Source organism: Staurois parvus, unplaced genomic scaffold (assembly GCF_062004578.1).
Source record: "Staurois parvus isolate SC_StPar_1 unplaced genomic scaffold, SC_StPar_1.0 ptg000106l, whole genome shotgun sequence".
In the NCBI taxonomy this organism is placed as follows: Eukaryota; Metazoa; Chordata; class Amphibia; order Anura; family Ranidae; genus Staurois; species Staurois parvus.
In genome coordinates, this window is record NW_028317902.1 from 8,151,582 (window position 1) to 8,171,360 (window position 19,779).

The 19,779-nt window shown below is 41.6% G+C and overlaps 1 protein-coding gene across 2 annotated transcripts in view; it reads left to right on the forward strand.

Annotated features, from left to right (window-relative positions):
* Positions 1 to 19,534, forward strand: part of LOC149467571 (flavin-containing monooxygenase 5-like) — a 52,919-nt gene extending 33,385 nt beyond the window's left edge. The window contains exons 7-9 of one of the 2 annotated variants that reach the window (XM_089671538.1): positions 1,583 to 1,938; positions 6,711 to 6,783; positions 14,539 to 19,534. In XM_089671538.1, the coding sequence (XP_089527664.1) occupies positions 1,583 to 1,938; positions 6,711 to 6,783; positions 14,539 to 14,884 (775 nt within the window). In that variant the 3' untranslated portion in view covers positions 14,885 to 19,534. The remainder of the gene's footprint in view (positions 1 to 1,582; positions 1,939 to 6,710; positions 6,784 to 14,538) is intronic. The other variant, XM_089671539.1, reaches the window with a different exon arrangement.
* Positions 19,535 to 19,779: the final 245 nt, after the last annotated feature.

Sequence of the window (19,779 nt, forward strand, 5' to 3'; positions counted from 1 at the left end):
AGCAGAACCCCAGTAGGAGCCAGCAGTTTTAAAGGTCCCAAGGTTTTTTTTCCCAGAATTGTCCTGCAGCCAGACACACAGTCATTCTTTGTCTCAATGATTATTCCAGGGCTGTTCTTTTTGGTGTTTTTATTTTAAGTGTAACTCAGATAGGAATGGGGGATTAGTGGAATACCGCAATATGAACTATATACAAAGATCAGGGCACTAACCTTCCTTCTGTAGAACTGTAAGCAAAGTCCTTGTAAAAGCAGGCAGTGGATTTAGCTGCATAGTAGTAGCTTAAGACACAAAAACTTCCTCTTTTGAACAATTTGAGCAGAGTCCCTTCACAAAAGAATTATAAACTGACGTCTTCAGGATGCCAGCCGATGTCCCCTTCGCATGCACACAGCTGAATTTCTAGCACCAGAGGGGTGGCAGCAGCTCACAGGCTCTAGGATCTCACACCAGTCTGTACTTACAAATGTCCTCAGATAATGGTTGCCTCCAGGCACAACCTTTCAGACACCTTTGCCAGTTATCTCAGACTAGATCCTCAGATGACAGCCCCTCAGTCAGCTTCCAGCAACTTTCAACATCCAGGCCCCTCCGATAGCCCAGCTTAGGCCTCATGAACAGCAGGCACATGGCAGGGTTGCCTATGGAGGAAACCAGCCCACCTTAGGCTAAGATGCTCTCCTGCAGGACAAGACAATTCTGCTCCAGGTCCCAGACTATTTATACCCTTTTCCCAGCAGCCACCTGTAAAGGGCTTACAAAGATTGGCTGGGACAGTATAAACATTCATCCTGCCCATTTACATTACCCCACACCTATGTTCCAGAACCACCCAGATGCTTCAGAAAAGGCGAGGGAGAGCAATCAAACCTGCACCCTGTGAGACACAGAACAGACCTAATCAATCACATGCAACTGCACTGGCTACAATGAACTAAATTTGCCTAATCCATAAATTTCAGTCACACTGATTACAGTGAGACAAGCTAAATTTTCCTAACAACAAAAACGCAGCCCCACTGGATACAGTGAGCCAATAGTAAATCTACCTAATCCTAGCACCTAACAGATTCCCTGATTTGCTCTATATAGAACAGATGGACAAATTCTCCTGCTAGGCTATTGCATTCTGACAGCCAGTGGCAGCATGTGTCAGAATACCTGAACAGTGGTTGCAGCCAGGGGCGGACTGACCATTCGAGCACTCGGGCACTGCCCGAGGGCCCGGGGTCAGTAGGGGGCCCCATGAGATGCCCCTGGTACCTATCATAGGCTTTTTTGGGTGTGGTTTGAGTGTGGGCGAGGACACAGGGGCCCCATGATCCCCTATTGCCCGGGGCCCCATGAGTTGTCAGTCCGCCCCTGGTTGCAGCTGATTGGATGTAGCCACTGTTCGACTGACGATTAAAGACTATTTAACAAGAAGGGGCTGATGGGGCCACTCACAGAGTGAAGTTTGGTGGGTTTTTCAGGAACCAGATGAAAATCACACATAGGTCAAAATCTTATTTAACCATATCAGAATATGTTTAATGCAAAAGCTACCATTTCTAATAAAATATGTCCATGCTTAAATATTCAGAATTCTGGGTCAGCATCCAACCGTTAGTGATGATTTACCTAATCGCATTATCTCTGGCAAAGTGCTGATGAAAACCAATGTGACAAGTTTCACCGAGACAAATGCCTTTTTTGAAGATGGGACAGTAGAAAAAGACATAGATGTGGTCATTTTTGCCACGGGATATAATTTTTCATTCCCATTCATCGACGAATCTGTTATAAAGGTTGAACATAACGAAGTGCCTCTGTACAAAATGGTGTTTCCTGCACATCTGGAAAAGCCAACAATGGCTTTCGTTGGTTGCATCCAACCAATTGGTGCTGTAATGCCAGTCTCTGAGATTCAGGCTCGCTGGGCAACAAGAGTCTTCCAAGGTAAAAACTAAATGTATTTATTCATTACTAATTCATTTTAATTATTCTGATATGATTAAGCTGACCTCCAAGCAGATAATAATATGAAAAGAAGGCAGCTATGTATCTATTAATACATCATGCATTTTAAAAAAAATACAAACTGTGTAAATACCTGAATTCTGTTTGGTATTGGCCTGTTGTGGTCCCTATAGGGCAGAGCTCAGACTGGGAGGGATCAAAACAGGATAAGGAACCAATCATTTGTGCTGCAGTGCAAGAAGCATGCTGATAGGAGGAGAGAGATAAGCACATCAGCTTGCTGCTTCTCCTTTCATTGTCCAATTACAGGCTGGGGCAGGGAGGGGGTGTGTACAATTTAACTGTAGCAGAGAAAAAAACAGGTTTCCTGTCCTGCCAGAAAAATTGTTTAAGCCTCAGAACTAGTTGGATAGAATACAAATTCTTTGACAGTAAACAGTTTCCTTATCAGTGTATTTAGCTGTTTGCCTGGAGTTCAGCTTCAAGCTTCATCCCACTCTGTGGATATAACAAATTGGGCATATTTTCCATTATTCACATGTGGTATAGAGTATGGGGCAAATAATTCAAATGAATAGCAATTGAAAAATGGAATTTTCAAATATTCATACTTTTATATAAAGTCTACTGTATATAAAGCCAAACCTTTTTTTTTAATTTTGAATAGAGCCTATGTCCTGTTTCTATTGCTGTCGGGATCACCTGGAGAAATTCACTCACTCTATTTGCCCTGGTCACTAAGATTAAGAATGACAGCAAATCAAACATTTTGAGTTGGCAGCAGAACAGGATCAAAGTGGTTCTAAAGTCTAGATAGATTTCTTTTTTTTATCCTCTGTATTTTTTATTCTCTTTATTAATGTGAAAAACTCCCCACTACCTATCCTGACCCTCTTCTTCATTCCTAAACACTTGCCAGACTGAGTGACCAATCCGGTGCTGTACTGGCTGCTGCACCACTCTTCTCTATCAGTCAAATTCAGGTGAGGAAGGAGCAGGAGTGGGGCTTACCGGCACTGTGTGCGTCTATGGACGCACACAGCCCAGATCAGGAGCGCACATGCATGGGTGTCCCTAAAGCACAAAACTTGCTAAGGGGGCACTCAGAGAACTTAAAGGGATAATCTTACAATGGGTACACACTTTCTGGTGACAACTGTCTAAGTCTAGGTTCACACCTATGCATTTTCTGTTGCGTTTTGCAGAAACGCACAGCAGTCTATTTAACATGATTTGCTATGGGACAGGTTTAGGTCTCCACGTTTTCACCCGGTGCGGTTTTTGGAAAGGGTAAGTGACTTATTTAAAGGTGGGAATACAGGATTAGAAAATCGACCGATTGGTCATCCGACGACCGAGAGGCATTCGTTCGTTGGTTGAAATTGTGGCCCACATTAAGAAATCTAAAAAAAATCGTTCGTCGGGCAATACGTAGTGTTGAGGTCCTCCATACAAGTGGAAGTGATGCAGTGTGCGTGTGACCTTGTAGCCACACCCTTCTGGCCAGAACAAGCGATATACACAACAATTAACAGCAATGAGTATAATATAGTTTATTACATTATCTATATACATAAATAGTGATACATAAAATATAATCTGCAGAATTCTGGTTTCATTATCACATTAAGCCAATCTACTTTTAACATTTGGATTTTTCGTTCCTGTTTACGAAGATTCATTGGACATAAATATCCAGGTCATCTTCTGATTCCGCTCATGCGTACGACCATCATACCACAGCATAGAAAATCGTTCGTTCGTATGCGAAACGACAAAATTTTTAACTGTTACTCAACCGGATTTTTCTGTTCACAATATCGTTATCAGTTAAAACATTCTGCTCATCAACGAAGAGAAAATCGTTCAATCAGTGGTTCCGCAAAAATTTTTGGACGATTTTATTTATCATGTGTATGGGGCATTACATGCAAAACGTTGTGTTTTTGGTTCAATAGGCTTCAAAGGAGACGCTGCAGAAAAGCATGCAGTGCGTTTTTTATGTGTTTTTTTTATGCGTTTTGCATTTTAATCTGCCCAGCAATCAATTGGAAAAAAACCACATCAAAAACATGTCAAAAATGCATGTGCCAATACGCACTGCAAAAAGCACTGCAGAAACGGATCAAACACAAACTGCATAGCTGTGAACCTAGCCTTAGAGAGGATTTCTCTAAATTTTGAGAAATTGGAGTTCTAAACTACATACATATAGGAGTATTAAAATAATCTAATTTATGCTGGATCTTTCTCCCAGGAGCTGGCAGAAAAACCCAGCATAAATTATGTTCGATCCCATACATATTTACACACGTTAATGTGCATATTTATGTGCATTGATAGGCATAAGGTATTGGCTAGAATATTCATTTTTTCTAGCTGCTAGGCTGAGATTATATGAATACATGCACATTTATGCATCTATATGCATGTTTACGTACACATATGTATAAATTATGCCAATATGCTTCTGCTTTCTGAATGCAGGTTTGGGGCATTTTTTACTCCTAAATGTAACTAGAATACAAATTGAAATGCCACAATGTGCATGGACACATTCACTAAAGCTGCATTCAGAGGCATAAAAGTAAAGAGAAACAAAAAATGTTCCAAAAAGTGTTTTTTTCTGCCTAGGTGCTTGAGGCCTTAATGTGAAATTCCAAATTTGGAATAACTTTACCAGAACTGCCATTCCTTCATATGGATCCCCTTATTGCATGGATCTCCAAACTGCAGCCCGAGGGCTGGATGTGGCCCTTTGCTAGCCTTTATCCGGCCCTTGGAGCCACTATTCCTCCCAATGATATGAAGCAGTATTCCTTCCACTGACACCGGCAATGGGGCACTATTTCTTCCACTGATAACTATTATGGGGTACTATTCCTCCCATTAATACCAATGATGGGGCACTACTCTTCCTCTTACTCACCACCATCTCTGAGGCCATGTTTTTCACTGATACTGGGCTTGAAACACTTTCTACCCCCATTGGCTATACTCCGGCCCTCTTAACCACTTCCCGACCGGCCGTTGTATATAAATGGCCAGACGGTGGCACTGCAGGGTCGGGTGGCCGTTTATAAACGGCCTCCCTGCACCCTGCTTGTGTCCGCTCCCTGGGAGCATGCAGTACCGTGATCCGGTGCCCGTGAAACACCGATCGTCGGACGGGACCTCTGTACGAGGTCCCGATCATGTGATCCCTGATTGGCCAATCAGTGATCACATGCAAAGTAGTAAGCAAGATGTCACTTCTGACATCATTGCTTACTACGTGTGAAATCTGTGAATGATCACAGAGGTCACATGGTACAAGGCTATTCACAACAGCCTTGTAACATGTGACAAGCTGTGACCAATCACAGCTCACTCAGTAGTTCTCAATGGCTGCAAGAATGCAGACAGAGAGAAAGAGAAATGATTGCTTTTACATCCTATAATGGTGTAAAAGCAATCAGTGTAAAAAAAAAAAATCTTCATCACAACCCAAAAGTAGTACAGTGTCACCATGGTGACACTGTACTGCTAGGGTGACGGTATGTAAAAAATAAATAAATAATATAAAAATGTAAAAAAAAATTTAAAAAAATTATAATTTTTGGTTATAAACTAATTTGGCTTTTTTTTTTTTACTAAAACGATAACGGAATATATTTTGGCCAAGATTTATGATGAAATATTATTTATTTGCAAAATTTTATAAGAAAAACACTTTTTTTCGAAATTTTTGGACATTTTCATTTACATAGCAAAAAAAATAAAAATCCCAGCGGTGAATAAATACCACCAAAATAAAGTTTTATCTGTCTCAAAAAAATGGTAAAAAATTCATATGGGTACAGTGTTGCATGACTGCGCAATTGTCATTCAAAGTGTGATAGCGCTGAAAGCTGAAAATTGCCCTGGTCAGGAAGGGGATGAAAGTGTCCGGTCTGGAAGTGGTTAAAGTCTGAAGGACCATAAACCGGCCCTTTATTCAACATGTTTGGAGACCTCTACCTTATTGTAACTAATAGTTACTAACTATGATCCTTTTTTTGTAAACAAATGTATAATTCAGCCACAACATCTGGTTACCTGGACAGGAAATTACTAACATACTGCATCTGAAAGAGGACTTTGAGGGAAGATCTCATGAAAATGCAGCTGTTGAAATACAGCTAAATTGTTGCTAGTTGTCTGTGGGCCTATAGACCCAATTCACACTAGGCTAGCTTGTGAAAACACACTAAATTGGGTGATTTTATGTGCATTTGAGAGATGCATGAAACACGCATGTTGCATTTATGTTGTCATTCAATGTTAATGGTACTCCAAGCAAGAAGTGCGTTGTTGCACAATGTGACAAATGCTCCAAAAATGAATGGTAAAAAAAAAAGCTCAAAGTCTGAAGTTCCAAAAGATGCATGAGCATCTTTGCTGCAATTGTCACATGTAGGACAGTCCACTGTAATGTATGGGCTATCCTACATTTACAAAAACATGGGAAAAATACACTAGTGCAGGGGTGTCAAACTGGCAGCCGTCCATCTGTTGTGAAACTAAAAGTCCCATCATGGCTCTGCCTTTGGGAGTCATGCTTGTAATTGTCAATCTTGCAATGCCTCATGGGACTTGTAGTTTGGCAACAGCTGGAGTTTGATACACTAGTGTGAATAGGGGATTAAAGACAAACCATATACAGTACATAGAAAAATAGCTGCAAGTTAGGTTTTAAATGTTATGTTTAACTATGTCTGTACTTGTCTCAGGTCTAGCCAAGCTTCCATCCATGGCTGAGATGAAGGAAGAGATCAACAAGCGAAAGGAGCACATGCAGAGCAGGTTAGCTAACCAACGATAGGGCACTATTCTTCCCACTGACACCAATGATGGGGCACTATTTCTACCACCAACACCAACGATGGGCACTATTTCCCCCCAATGACGCCAACAGTAGGGCACTATTCCTCAAACTGACATCAATGATGGGGCACTATTCCTCCCACTGACTCCATTGATGGGGCACTATTTCCCTTCCTCTGACACCAAAAATAGGACACTGTGCCTCCCACTGACACCAAAGATGGGGCACTATTCCTCCCACTGACTCCATTGATGGGGCACTATTTCCCTTCCTCTGACACCAAAAATAGGACACTGTGCCTCCCACTGACACCAATGATGGGGCACTATTCCTCTCACTGACACCAACAATTTGGCACTATTCCTCCCACTTACACCAATGAAGGGGCACTATGCCTTCTCCTAATACCAAAGATGCGTTGTTTACTCCTACTGATGCTGGGACAATTTCTACTCCCAATGGCCAAAGTCCGGCCCCGCGAAAGTCTGATGGACAGTAAACTGGCCCCATGTTTAGAAAGTTTGGAGATCCCTGATCTACTGTATCCCAACAATCACCCAACTGTATGAGATACAAGAGGGAGTCAACAAGCAAACAAAATGGGAGCCTTTCCCCTGCAGTGCCCCCTAGTGGCAGAAATAGATTTCCATAGACTGAGAACTGCATTGAGAAGTACAGTGTTCTTTGTATTCCAGGATTTGCTTGTCATCAACTGAGAGAACTTTACGTAAAGTCTCAGAAATCTCTCATTAAGGTCTTCTTGCTATATAGTTTGAATGCCATGTCTAATATATATTATTTACCATTTTAAAAGAACATATTCCCAGAAACAAATTTTCTCATTCCCATTTTTCCAGAAAAAAACAAAAAATGGCTTTGCAAAAAACAAAGTTTTTTTTCAAGTCCTTCCCATCTCTAATAGGACCCCCTCATATTGTCTGCAGCAGGCGTACTTGTAATGGGGACATCTGCTTGGCCAGACATTGGCACTAAAATGCACACGTCCCTGCCCCACTTCTTGTATAGGATCCACTGCTGGTAGTCAGAAGCCTTATCCATATTGTGCCCAACTCCTTGTTATAGGCCTACCCATGACATCCCTGGCCATGAACCTATATATTCATGAAAAAGGAATATCAACACTCGAAGTACTGTATATTTTTCTGCACTGTACTGTTCTTCAAAAATGACAGTGACATATAACATTACATGGACATAATGACAGAACTCTTTGACATCGATTTCCATACATAAGAGCAGAACTTCTGTAGCTATCACTCAGGAACAAGATGCCATCACATAATTAAAGTATAACAAAAGGCAAAACTTTTTTTGTTTTTTTGTCAGAGTGGAGAAGAACTAGAACACCTATTAGGTTTTGATTGCCATCTGTGCCCCTGAAAGTAAAAAAACTCCAAATTTTGGGTTGTCCCCACAAAAGAAGGAACATTTTTCAATGGGGATACTAATTCTGGAGACGTAGGGGTCCCCAAGGAATTCCCTTAAAGTGTTACTAAAACCAGAACCCTGCATTCACTATATCTGGTCTCCACAGAACATGAAAATGCAATTATTTTAGTAAATATAAACCTGTTAAATACCTTTTCTCATTAGCAGTATATAGTCTGTGACTTCTATCAGTTTTCTGCTGAGCACTGGTTAATCTTGTAGAAGGAGTTTTCATTCTCTCTCCCATGAGGCTGCATGACCCCTGTACCTCTGTCTGGACAGTGCTGATTGGCTCTGCGCTAATCATATCCACCTCCCAGCAAAAAAAAAAACCCTCTCTAACAATGGACACCAAACTGAGCATGTGCAGAATGTCTCCTAGGGGTTTTTGTTTACTATCAGCAGATTGGGGACTGTGGAAGAAGGGGAGGGTCAGAGAAGACAGGATCAAACAGCCTTTTTACATAATATGGAGGATTAACCCATTAGGTACCACTGTGAGTATAACAAGCATTCTTTACTGCATATACAGACTGATTTTACTGTTGTGGGTTTAGTAACACTTTAATTTGCAGGGATTATCTCTCACTACCTGTTTTGGCTCCTTGAAGCCTTCCCCGTGACAGATCATCTCAGTGACACATCAGGCATAGTTATATTATGGTAATGATTAGCTGATACAATATATCGTAGCCTCTTGCACTCTCACTAACAGCAGCACTGCTGTGGATTAGTCCTGGAGGTTGCATCTGTCAGACCCTAATGTTCCCTCATTGATTTTGACACTGGAAGTGAATCAAAATTGTGAACTTCATCTATCAGCCATTAGAGTAGACAGAGAGAAGAGCCATTTCTCTGGACGTGGATGATCCATGCTGGATGCAGGATTTGTAGTCAAAGGAAACATGTCAAGTTGTGGAATGAGTTTTCCGGCATTGGGCTTCACAACATAGCCTGAATCCATGGGACACCAGGATTTTGCTGAAATCCTGGGATAGTATTGAAGAATCCAGAAAGGTAGGGAGTTATGTGCATCTTGTACTCACATTGAGCCCCAAGGTGGGGCTTAGCTATGTAATCATCTCAGAAGACAGATGGGGGGTTATTTACTAAAATAGCATGGTGAAAATCTGGTGCAGCTCTGCATAGAAACCAATCATCTTCCAGGTTTTATTGCCAAAGCTTAATTGAAAAAGTGGATGTTAGAAGCTGATCAGCTACCATGCACAGCTGCACGAGATTCTGAGTGCACCAGTTTTAGTAAACCTACCCCATTATGTGGCTCGGCAAGGTCACCATACACGTTACAATCTGACTCTACAATCTTTGCACAATTAACTCTAGATTTACCAAGACTATGTAATATGAGGATTTGATTAAACTATCCAATTTTTTAGTATTCAGGCTGTTCCTTACACTACATAGTTGTCGGCAGATCTAAAGCAGAGTGTACAATCAGATTGTAACATGTTTGGTGAGCTTAAAGGATGTGTTCACCTTTTTAAAAAGAAATAATAAATGCACTTTTTTTTGCAGGTAAATAAAATGAGCATTTATAATTTTTTTAGGAGCCTGTAAAGCAGTGGTCACTGGGACACTATTCCTCCCACTGATACCAATAATGGGGCATAATTCCTGCTACTGACATCAACAACCGGGCACTATTCCTCTCATTGACACCAACGATGAGGCACTTTTCTTCCCACTGACATCAATGATAGGACACCATTCCTCTCACTGTCACCAATGATAGGGCACCATTCCTCTCACTGACACCAATGATAGGGCACCATTCCTCTCACTGTCACCAATGATAGCGCACCATTCCTCTCACTGACACCAATCATGGAGCACTAACATAAAAATAGTGCAGCGCTAAAAGTAGTGATAGTAAGACAGGTATAAGTCCACTAAAAGTCTTGGTCATAAGAACGTGTCCAGTGACAAGTGAGGATTCAAACTTGGTGATCCGTGTGGAAACGGCTGAAAAACGCACTCACCAGAAGCAAGACACATAAACGCAGTGTGCATCTAGAGCTCATGGATCCTCAATCCAGAAGGGAATAAAGCTGGTCCAGTTACAGGAATGGTATGGTTCCATACCTCTGAAGATGTGCGTGTGCACGTAACGCGTAAGGAGGAGCCTGGACGTTGAGACGCTACGCCGCCGGAGCCACGTGGAGGCCCGGCGGCCATTATTCAGAGTGTCAGGGTTAGTTTGTCTTGCTGACACATGTTTATGATACCTGCCTACTTTGAATTGGATACTATAATTTTTAATAAAGCTGCTTTTTATAACCTACTACACTATGGGTGTCCTTCCCTAAACTCCCCTGAGGAGCTTTTGCTTGCAGAATCCTGATCTTGGAATCCTACACCTAATTGGGAAGAGGAAGATCTGTTGCTGCATCCACAGAGGAGGGATACACCATTCCTGTAACTGGACCAGCTTTATTCCCTTCTGGATTGAGGATCCATGAGCTCTAAATGCACACTGCGTTTATGTGTCTTGCTTCTGGCGAGTGCGTTTTTCAGCCGTTTCCACACGGATCACCAAGTTTGAATCCTCACTTGTCACTGGACACGTTCTTAAGACCAAGACTTTTAGTGGACTTATACCTGTCTTACTATCACTACTTTTAGCGCTGCACTATTTTTATGTTATTCCATTTTAAGTACATATTGGTTGCTTAGAATGCTTAGCCGCTTTCAGGACTAGCGCTCACTGTTGTTCTCCTTATTTGATAATCATGGAGCACTATTCCTCCCACTAACACCAATGATGGGGTACTATTCCTCCCACTGACAACAATGATTGGGCTCTATTCCTCCCACTGACACCAATGATTTGGCTCTATTCCTCCTAATGGCACCAATCATGGAGCACCATTCCTTCCACTGACACCAACAACAGAGCACTATTCCTCCCACTGACACCAACAATGGGGCACTATTCCTCCCACTGACACCAACAATGGGGCACTATTCCTCCCACTGACACCAACAATGGGGCACTATTCCTCCCACTGACACCAACAATGGGGCACTATTCCTCCCACTGACACCAACGATTGGGCACTATTCCTCCCACTGACACCAGTGATGGGGCCCTAGTCTTCCTAATGGCACCAATCATGGAGCACCATTCCTTCCACTGACACCAACAATAGAGCACTATTCCTCCCACTGACACCAATGATGGGGCATTATTCCTCCCACTGACACCAACAATGGGGCACTATTCCTCCCACTGACACCAACAATGGGGCACTATTCCTCCCACTGTAACCAACGATTGGGCACTATTCCTCCCACTGACACCAATGATGGGGCACTATTCCTCCCACTGACACCAATGATGGGGCCCTAGTCCTCCTAATGGCACCAATCATAGAGCACCATTCCTTCCACTGACACCAACAATAGAGCACTATTCCTCCCACTGACACCAATGATAGGGCACTATTCCTTCAGCTAACACCAATGATGGGACACTATTCCACTGATACCAATGATGGGGCACTATTCCTCCCAGTGACACCAACAATAGGGTGTTATTCCTCCCCCTAATATCAAAGATGCATTGTTTTCACCCACTGATGCCAGAACAATTTCTGATCCCGATGGCCACAGTCTGGCCCCCCAAAAAACTGAAAAGTAAACTGGCCCATTGTTTACAAAGTTTAAAGACCCCTGCTGTGCACCTGCAATCAGCATATCATGGGTGCAGTGTCAGGCTCCTGCAGACTGTCTGTGTACCTTTCTGCTTATACCTCCGATACACAAAGACAGTTTCTGAATGACAGGAAGATCAATGCACTATGAGAGCACTCACCAGCTGCAATGGATGTCGGTACTTGTAGTTCATTCATTCTTAGGACTCTGTGAATGAATGATGCAGCACTGTGGGTGAAGCCCTGCATGGAGGAATGGAGGGGGGGGGAGTTGCAGATGCTGAACATATAACATGTTAAACCCTAAATACAGGTGTAACATGTAGCATGTTCACAAAGGCGAATTTGTCCTTTAAATAGACAAGAAAACTGTATGGTGGCATGCTGAAAAGTTGTGCCAAAAACCTGACTTGGAGCTTTAGTTGAAGATTACATAAAGAATTGGTATTTAAATATTTCTATGCCGTGTTCAGTGGGGATTAACATACAAAGAAAAAGCACAAAAGACACAAAATATAATTGTGAAAGTGACTTTATATTAACAATATCTTACGACTGCTTTATCTATTAATGTGAATATATATTTGTTAAAATGATTCCGCTTGTTGAATCTGCCAAACATTTGAATATAAACCTTCATAGCGAACAAATGACAGAACACCCAGTCTTCATGTAAATATTTATCTTACTATGTATATAGTCCAATTTCAACACAGAGCAAATCTACACGAATCCCTTTTTTTCTTCAACCGGATATGTAATATTGACAAGCAAATATTCTATTTACTATATGTGATTGTGTAAAATAGTCATTACTCCACTACCAAGGGTGTTGCTAGGATTGTAAAAGACCTGGAGCACCCCATAGAGAAGAGCTCCAGTGCAACGTGGCAAATAGTGGGTGCGACCAAACTGTGCTGACAGTGGATGAGGCTGAAAAGGGCATACTGTAGAAAAAGAGGAACCACAGTCCTCGCTGCACTGGTTCTGCCCTCCCCCAGTGTTACCTTTGAGTTCTGGCAGAGCCCTGCGTGGGACATTTCCTGTGTGCACAAAGATGCATAGGTTTGGAGTTTCCATAATAGACTGTCTTTGCGCATGGATGGGGAAACCTACAGGCGCAGGACTTGGAGCTCTGCAGCATATCTACATACATGCAGGGGGGCACAACCGTCATTTTTGCCCAAATGAAAAATTCAGAAGTGCTGTTTTGCAGTACAAATAAATGGTCTTAAAAAAACTGATATCCAGTTGTATGAGAGGGGGGAGAAGGGTACTAATGCGGTGAAGGTCTGCTTTAAATAGCGCCCAAGCCTATTTACTGCACACACAGTACACATGCTACAGAAAAAAGCTTTTGCAAACCCCAAGTGGGCTTTCATGTACTTTGCACAAGAGGAGAGGCTTCTGTCTAGCTACTCTGCCATGAAGCCCATATTGGTGGAGGACTGCAGTAATGGTTGTCCTTCTGGAATTTTGTCCCATCTCCACACAGTCTCTCTAGAGCTCAGTAAGGGTGATCATGGGGTTCTTGGTCACCTCTCTTACTAAGGCCCTCCCTCCCCCCCCCCCCTGTTTCCTCAGTTTGGCTGGGTGACCAGCTCTTGGAAGAGTCCTGGTTGTGCCAAACTACCCCCCCCCCCAAGAACATATGGGTCATTGCTCTGAACCATTGGCTGAAAGCACTGATCAGATGCTGATCAGCAGATCTTTTATGGTCATGCCCCTCATCAGAAGCTGGCTGAACATCCAGGTGCCTGGCACACAGCTGGCTCAGCCTCTTACCATGCCGCTGAGAGCCTAAGCCAGCCACTTCTGTCCCCTCCACAGCCCAGTGCTCCAGTGAGTGTTGGAGAAGCAGAGCAGAGAGGCGACGACTGACAGTCACCACTCTCTGCTCTGTGGAGACTGAGATCAGCAGTCATGTGATCGCCAGTTCTTGGTGTGACAGCTGCAGCATCAGATTGATACTACAGCCACATAGGTGAGTATGTATGTCTGTCTTTTTTTTTCAGTAATCCTGCACTTGTCTTTTAACTCCTTCCCATCTGCCTGCCTGTGCACCAAGTCCCTTTAACTGGTTATTTAGCCATGGGAGGGGGCAGAATAGATTTCCCCACCACGCAACCACTATGAATGACTGTCACAGCAGTCACATGATCATGAGTCTGTCTTGGTGTCTCCCAATCATAACTACAGACTGGTAGCTGTTGGTGGCAGCTGGGTCACTGTGCTGGGAGTGTGCAGCAAATGCTTTCTCAGTGCAGAAACCTCAGCTGCCATGGATGAATATGTGGAGAGTGTAGACATTAAGGTTGCAGCTACACAATTGTGTTACATGGTCGGTAACTAGTTAAATACAATCCTCCAGCCCCTATGTGCATCCCACGCACAAAAAAAAATGTTTTAACCTTTTTATTGAGTGCACTTTGCCTGCATAGTATGTACTTACTTACCTAACTATAGTCTTCACTGGAAGCCTAGGTGGCAGGGTAACAGTTGTGGAGCACAACTCCTTATGTTCTGAACATAAAAAAAATAAGAAAATACTAAAGCGATTTTTTCTTGGAATATTCTTTTTACAATATCGTTGGAAACGTTTTGTTTCAGGTATGTCAAAAGTGAGCGTCACACCATACAAGTGGATTATGTACCATACATGGATGAGGTCGCAGTAGAGGTAGGCTGCAAGCCCGACATTAAGCAGTTTCTCCTGTCAGATCCCAAATTGGCCTGGGAGATATTCTTTGGTCCATGTACACCTTACCAGTATCGCATCTGTGGACCAGGGCAATGGAAGGATGCCAGGAAAACTATTCTAACTCAGAAGGATCGCATCATAAAGCCAACAAAGACCCGCATCATGCATAGTGAAATGGCTCACAGTTCATTTAATATGCTTGCTAAGTTTCTGGGCATCTTGGTGATCTTTGCTGCTATATATGTCTTAATGTAATTAGGTCAAGCAATGCTTTGATTGAAAAAAGTCCATTGTTACAGGCTTCAATCTCTTGACCAAGTCCTATTTGTTACAGTATATATGATATTCTTTAAATTTGAAAAATCCTATACTCTCCAACTTGAATTGTAATGGGACTGTCCTTTTATTCTTGGTTACTGAAAGAAGTATTCTTCTAGAAGCATTACCTCCTATGTGCAAATTGCTACTGCAATTTTTTTTCTATTATTATTAGTATTATTGTATATTGGTCCCTGTTATAAAGTGAAACCCTGCTACAAAATAAAAAACCTCTCTTTTCCAGCAGAAATATTGTCCTCAGACCAACTGTAAAATATTTTGTTAGCTTTATCAGTGCCTCTATGTCAAACATACAGCCTTCCATCAATGAAACTTTGGTGCCCAGTTTGTAGCATAGGAGTTTAGAGGTTCATAGCAGGGCACATTGACAAAATAATGTTTCTGTACTGACTCTATTTTTTTTTCTGCTAGCATCACCATGAGAGTATTTCTCTCCATGAAATTTTAGAGGCTGGCCCAGCTTAAAGTTTAGGTGAAATAGATAGGTGGATAGGATTAAGAGGGGTTAGAACCTCCATCTGGTTTTTATTGCTGTGTGTGTCTCTGATGGGGAGATTAAAGTGATTGCACACTCTCACCTTGTAAAACAACGTATTCAGTTTAAAATAGCAATGAAAGAAAAAACATTTGTGTATAGATATATAAAATTGTAAATACTTTTTTTTTTTTTTAAATAAGTGATCAGTAGGGAGCTAGGGTAGGATAAACAGCAGCACACTGATCTTCCCATTGAAAGACTGTGCAGGGAAGGGGGGGGGGCATTTCAGGACAACTCTGATCATTGGAGGAGAGTACACTGAGTTGCCAGTACAGTTAGAGAGCTGACCACGTTGTGTTCTCCTGCCTAGTGTGGTCAGTATTTAAAAGGAAAGTAGAGGGACTGCCAGGAACACCAGGGATTTCACACAAAGGAAGCAATACAAGGAGAACAGGATACTTTTCCATACAAGTACATGGTACAGCAGGCACATAGCAGGAATATGAAATGTCAGGTTTATAACTCTCTATATCCTTCTGATCATTTTCAGTAGATCTAAAAGTGAGCGATAATCTAAAATTTTGAGTTGTCATTGGAACAAGCATAGAGTGGGGAAACTTTCTTCAATGACAAATGTCTAAGGGAGGATTTGCTATAACTTTGGAGAGAATTCTCACTTCCTGTGTTCTTGATAGGAATTGAAGAGAAATCTCTGAAATGGGATACAGATAACAAAAGACAACCAGACAGGACTTTTGACCCTTTGTTACTCTTGAACTTTAGCTATACTTTAAATAAGTAGCCTTGACAGACAAAGTACATGTAGAACCTTATCTCATCTTCCTATGCGGTGTCTAAGGTTACCTGTGTGGTCGAACAGGGTATTCCTCCTCCTTCCATGGCTGTCCGACAATGCAGCTAGGAAGGAGGTGGCTGCTTTTACAAATGGCACTTATCTCCATCTCCAAGCATTTGTCCGGTTTTCTGAAACTTTTTGGCCTACAAGCCACCCTCCCTTCACATTTCTCATGTGATTCTTGTCTCAGACAAATGCTTGGAGATGGAGAAAAGCAGGTGTCTCCTTGCTAGCTGTGTTGTTGGACAACTGTAGCAGGGGGAGGATTGCCTTGTCCGACCCCACAACTAGCATTAGACAGCACATAGAAAGATGGGGCAAGTACTTATTGTAGAAAATTGAAGTAGGATTTCTTTAGGTTTAGGAGTCATGTATTAGGGCTGGGTAAAGATAAAGTGGTTGTTAGGACTAAAGATGTTTTTTAACCTTAAGGAATTATCTGCATTAAGGTTAAAAAAAAAATTTAGGTGCAACTACCCCCTGCCCCGCGATCCAGCACTATGGTCAAGAGCAGCAGCTCTGCTCTCTCTCTCTCCCTACTCACTGGACTGGAGGGCAGCAGGAACCATTGGCTCCTGCTGCTGTCAATCAAATCCATTGACAAAGGACTGGGGGAGGGGCTGAGCAACACTGTGCGTGGCATGAGACACACACAGTGTGGCTGTGGATTGAGCCCGCATGAGTACCCCCATTGCTATGGGGACACTCAGGAGGCAGGAGGAGCCAGGAATGTCAGCGGGGGAACGGAGAAGAAGCAGATCACAAAACCATTGCACAAAGCAGGTAAATATAATATATTGTGTTTTTTTTTTTTAAACAGAACCTTTACTATCACTTTAAGAGTCAATAGGTCACTTTACTTTTCAGGTGACACTGAGACTCACACACAAAAAAAAATCTATTTTAAAAAAACACTGAATCAAAAACTCCTGCTCTGCAACAAAAAAAATATATTAAATAATAAAAAATTGTAATCAAAAGAAATTATATATATATATCAAATGTATTTCAGCAGCTGTTGTCATGTGTCCCTACACCGAAAATGTGTTTAAATATAAACTCTGCGCAATCAAGGATTAATGTAATTGTGAACTCGTGATTAGATTTAAAAAATCATATATATACAATTCCTATAGATAAATAGAATCCACTACATATGAATAAAAAAATTACATAAAACACAAAAAACAGTGATCAAGTCCACACACATTAATGTATATTAGTGTATAAAAGTCCACTATGATCTTCCACCTTGAGTGTAATCCATATAAATATATAAATTCTACCAGTGCAGCTATTCTTGATCAATCACCACCAGAAATAATTCCTCACCAAAATGGCCAACTTCCAGTTCCTGTGTAAGTGATGACATCATACAGCCATGCCCTTGACATGTTTCGTCTTCCAGTCATGACTGCTTCAAAAGGACGTGGCCGGGAAGGGTCATATTTATACCTGCTCCTCCTTGCCAAGCACCGAGCGCCATTTTGTTGTATACTAGGTGTTATTAGATTGTATACCAATTGTCAGCCACTAGAGGACCATCAGGAAATCTATATTGTAGATCTGGTCAACAATAAGAACAGATCGAGAAACACCACATCCGTCCACTAGCCTCCATATTGTAGAAGAAAAAGCACCATTTTCCCATATACCACAAGAAAGAGATATATAAAGGGCACAAACAAAATTAAATTAAAAAACACCCTTTAACACTTAATATAAATATATAAAGGAGATTCCAGGAGACAGGCAGTTACTCTAGGAGAGCTGGACAGAGCCGTAGAAGGTCCTTAACCTATCAGCAGGACCGATATCTGCTCCTTTGTGCAAGGAAGAACAGGATGAGCACTGCCAGAGCCCTACAAAACATTACCTCCAGCAGGCCATCGATCTGAATGTCTCTGACCAAACAATCAGAAACAGACTTCATGATGGTGGCTTGAGGGCCCAATGTTCTCTAATGCTCACTGCCCAGCACTATAGAGCTTGATTGGCATTTGCCATAGAACACCAGAATTGGCAGGTCCGCCACTGGCGCCCTGTGCTTTTCACAGATGAAAGCAGGTTCACCCTGAGCACATGTGACAAACGTGACAGGGTTTAGAGAAACCGTGGAGAATGTTATGCTATCTGCAACATCATTCAGCATGATCAATGGAGGACATAAAAGCTCTTGCCCTGTAATATATATCATGATGGATACCTAAATACACTACTCAAAAAAATTAAATGAACGCTTTGAAAACACATCAGATCTCAATGGGGAAAAATATCATGCTGGATATCTATACTGATATGGACTGGGTAATGTGTTGGGAACGTAAGGATGCCCCATCATTTGATGGAAATAAAAATTATCAACATACAGAGGACTGAGTTCAAATGTATTTTAAGAGGTTAAAAGCTAATGTAGCACAAAAGCATGCATGAAATTGACCTGCACTATGTATGCCAAATAATCTGCCCTCTACCTCTACTGTTTATCTCACATTTCAGCAACCAGCGCAGGCACGGATCTGAAATCTCAGTTGGCTTACAGTGGAAATGTGAAATGATGAGAGAGACTTCAGTCTGACTGCATTGCCAAAACTTTAATTAGTATTGGATAGAGTATGGAAGGATTACACCCCTACAAGTTTTTTGGGTTTTTTTGCTGTATGTGTACCATTAGGGGAAATTCCCTTTACTTCCTTTCCCAGAGATGCAACAGTACATTGGAGAAAAAATTTCAAAGCAAGGGGAATTCTTCTCTTATACAATTGACCCCAGAACAGTTGTCTCCAATGGATGATATACCATTTACCTCTTTTTCTGGGGACAACTCTAACATTTTGGATTTCCTCTCAGTTTCTTTTTCAGTGACAATGGTCTCCAGGACAAATATAGGGGAGAAGCTCCTCAATGGGGGTAAGAAAGCAGCAAAAATTTGACAGCAGGCCTAACCCTCCCCACACTATCCAAAACAAAAAAAACATTTTACCTAGATATACACTTTAATGGAGGTCTTTCTTTTAATCTTTTAAGTGTTCCTCTTTTTTTATGCCCTCTAAGGGACAGCTTTGCATGATTACATACTGTTGTACAGCCATTAATCACAGAAAGCAATTACTGAATAGTGGTTTCTTCATTCTTTTATCTTATCCTGTGAATAAATGGATCCTTTCTTGCGGTAAATGTTTATTTTTTTGTATATACAAATAAATAAATGCATCTGAATACATAACATAAATGGTCCATTTGTAGTGCATTTTGTACATTTTGTGCTGTCAATATAACAGTTATCCAGAAAAATATTTTTGTAGGTGTAGTTTTTACATGCTTTCATCTTTATAGCATCTTACATACAGATATGGCCCCATCATGGCACATCTGTGTGCGACCAAAAATAGCCCGAACATTGCCAGAAACCACAATTTATGGTGCACTACTCAAAAAAATGAAAAATGAAAATGAAAAAATGAAATCAATCATAAA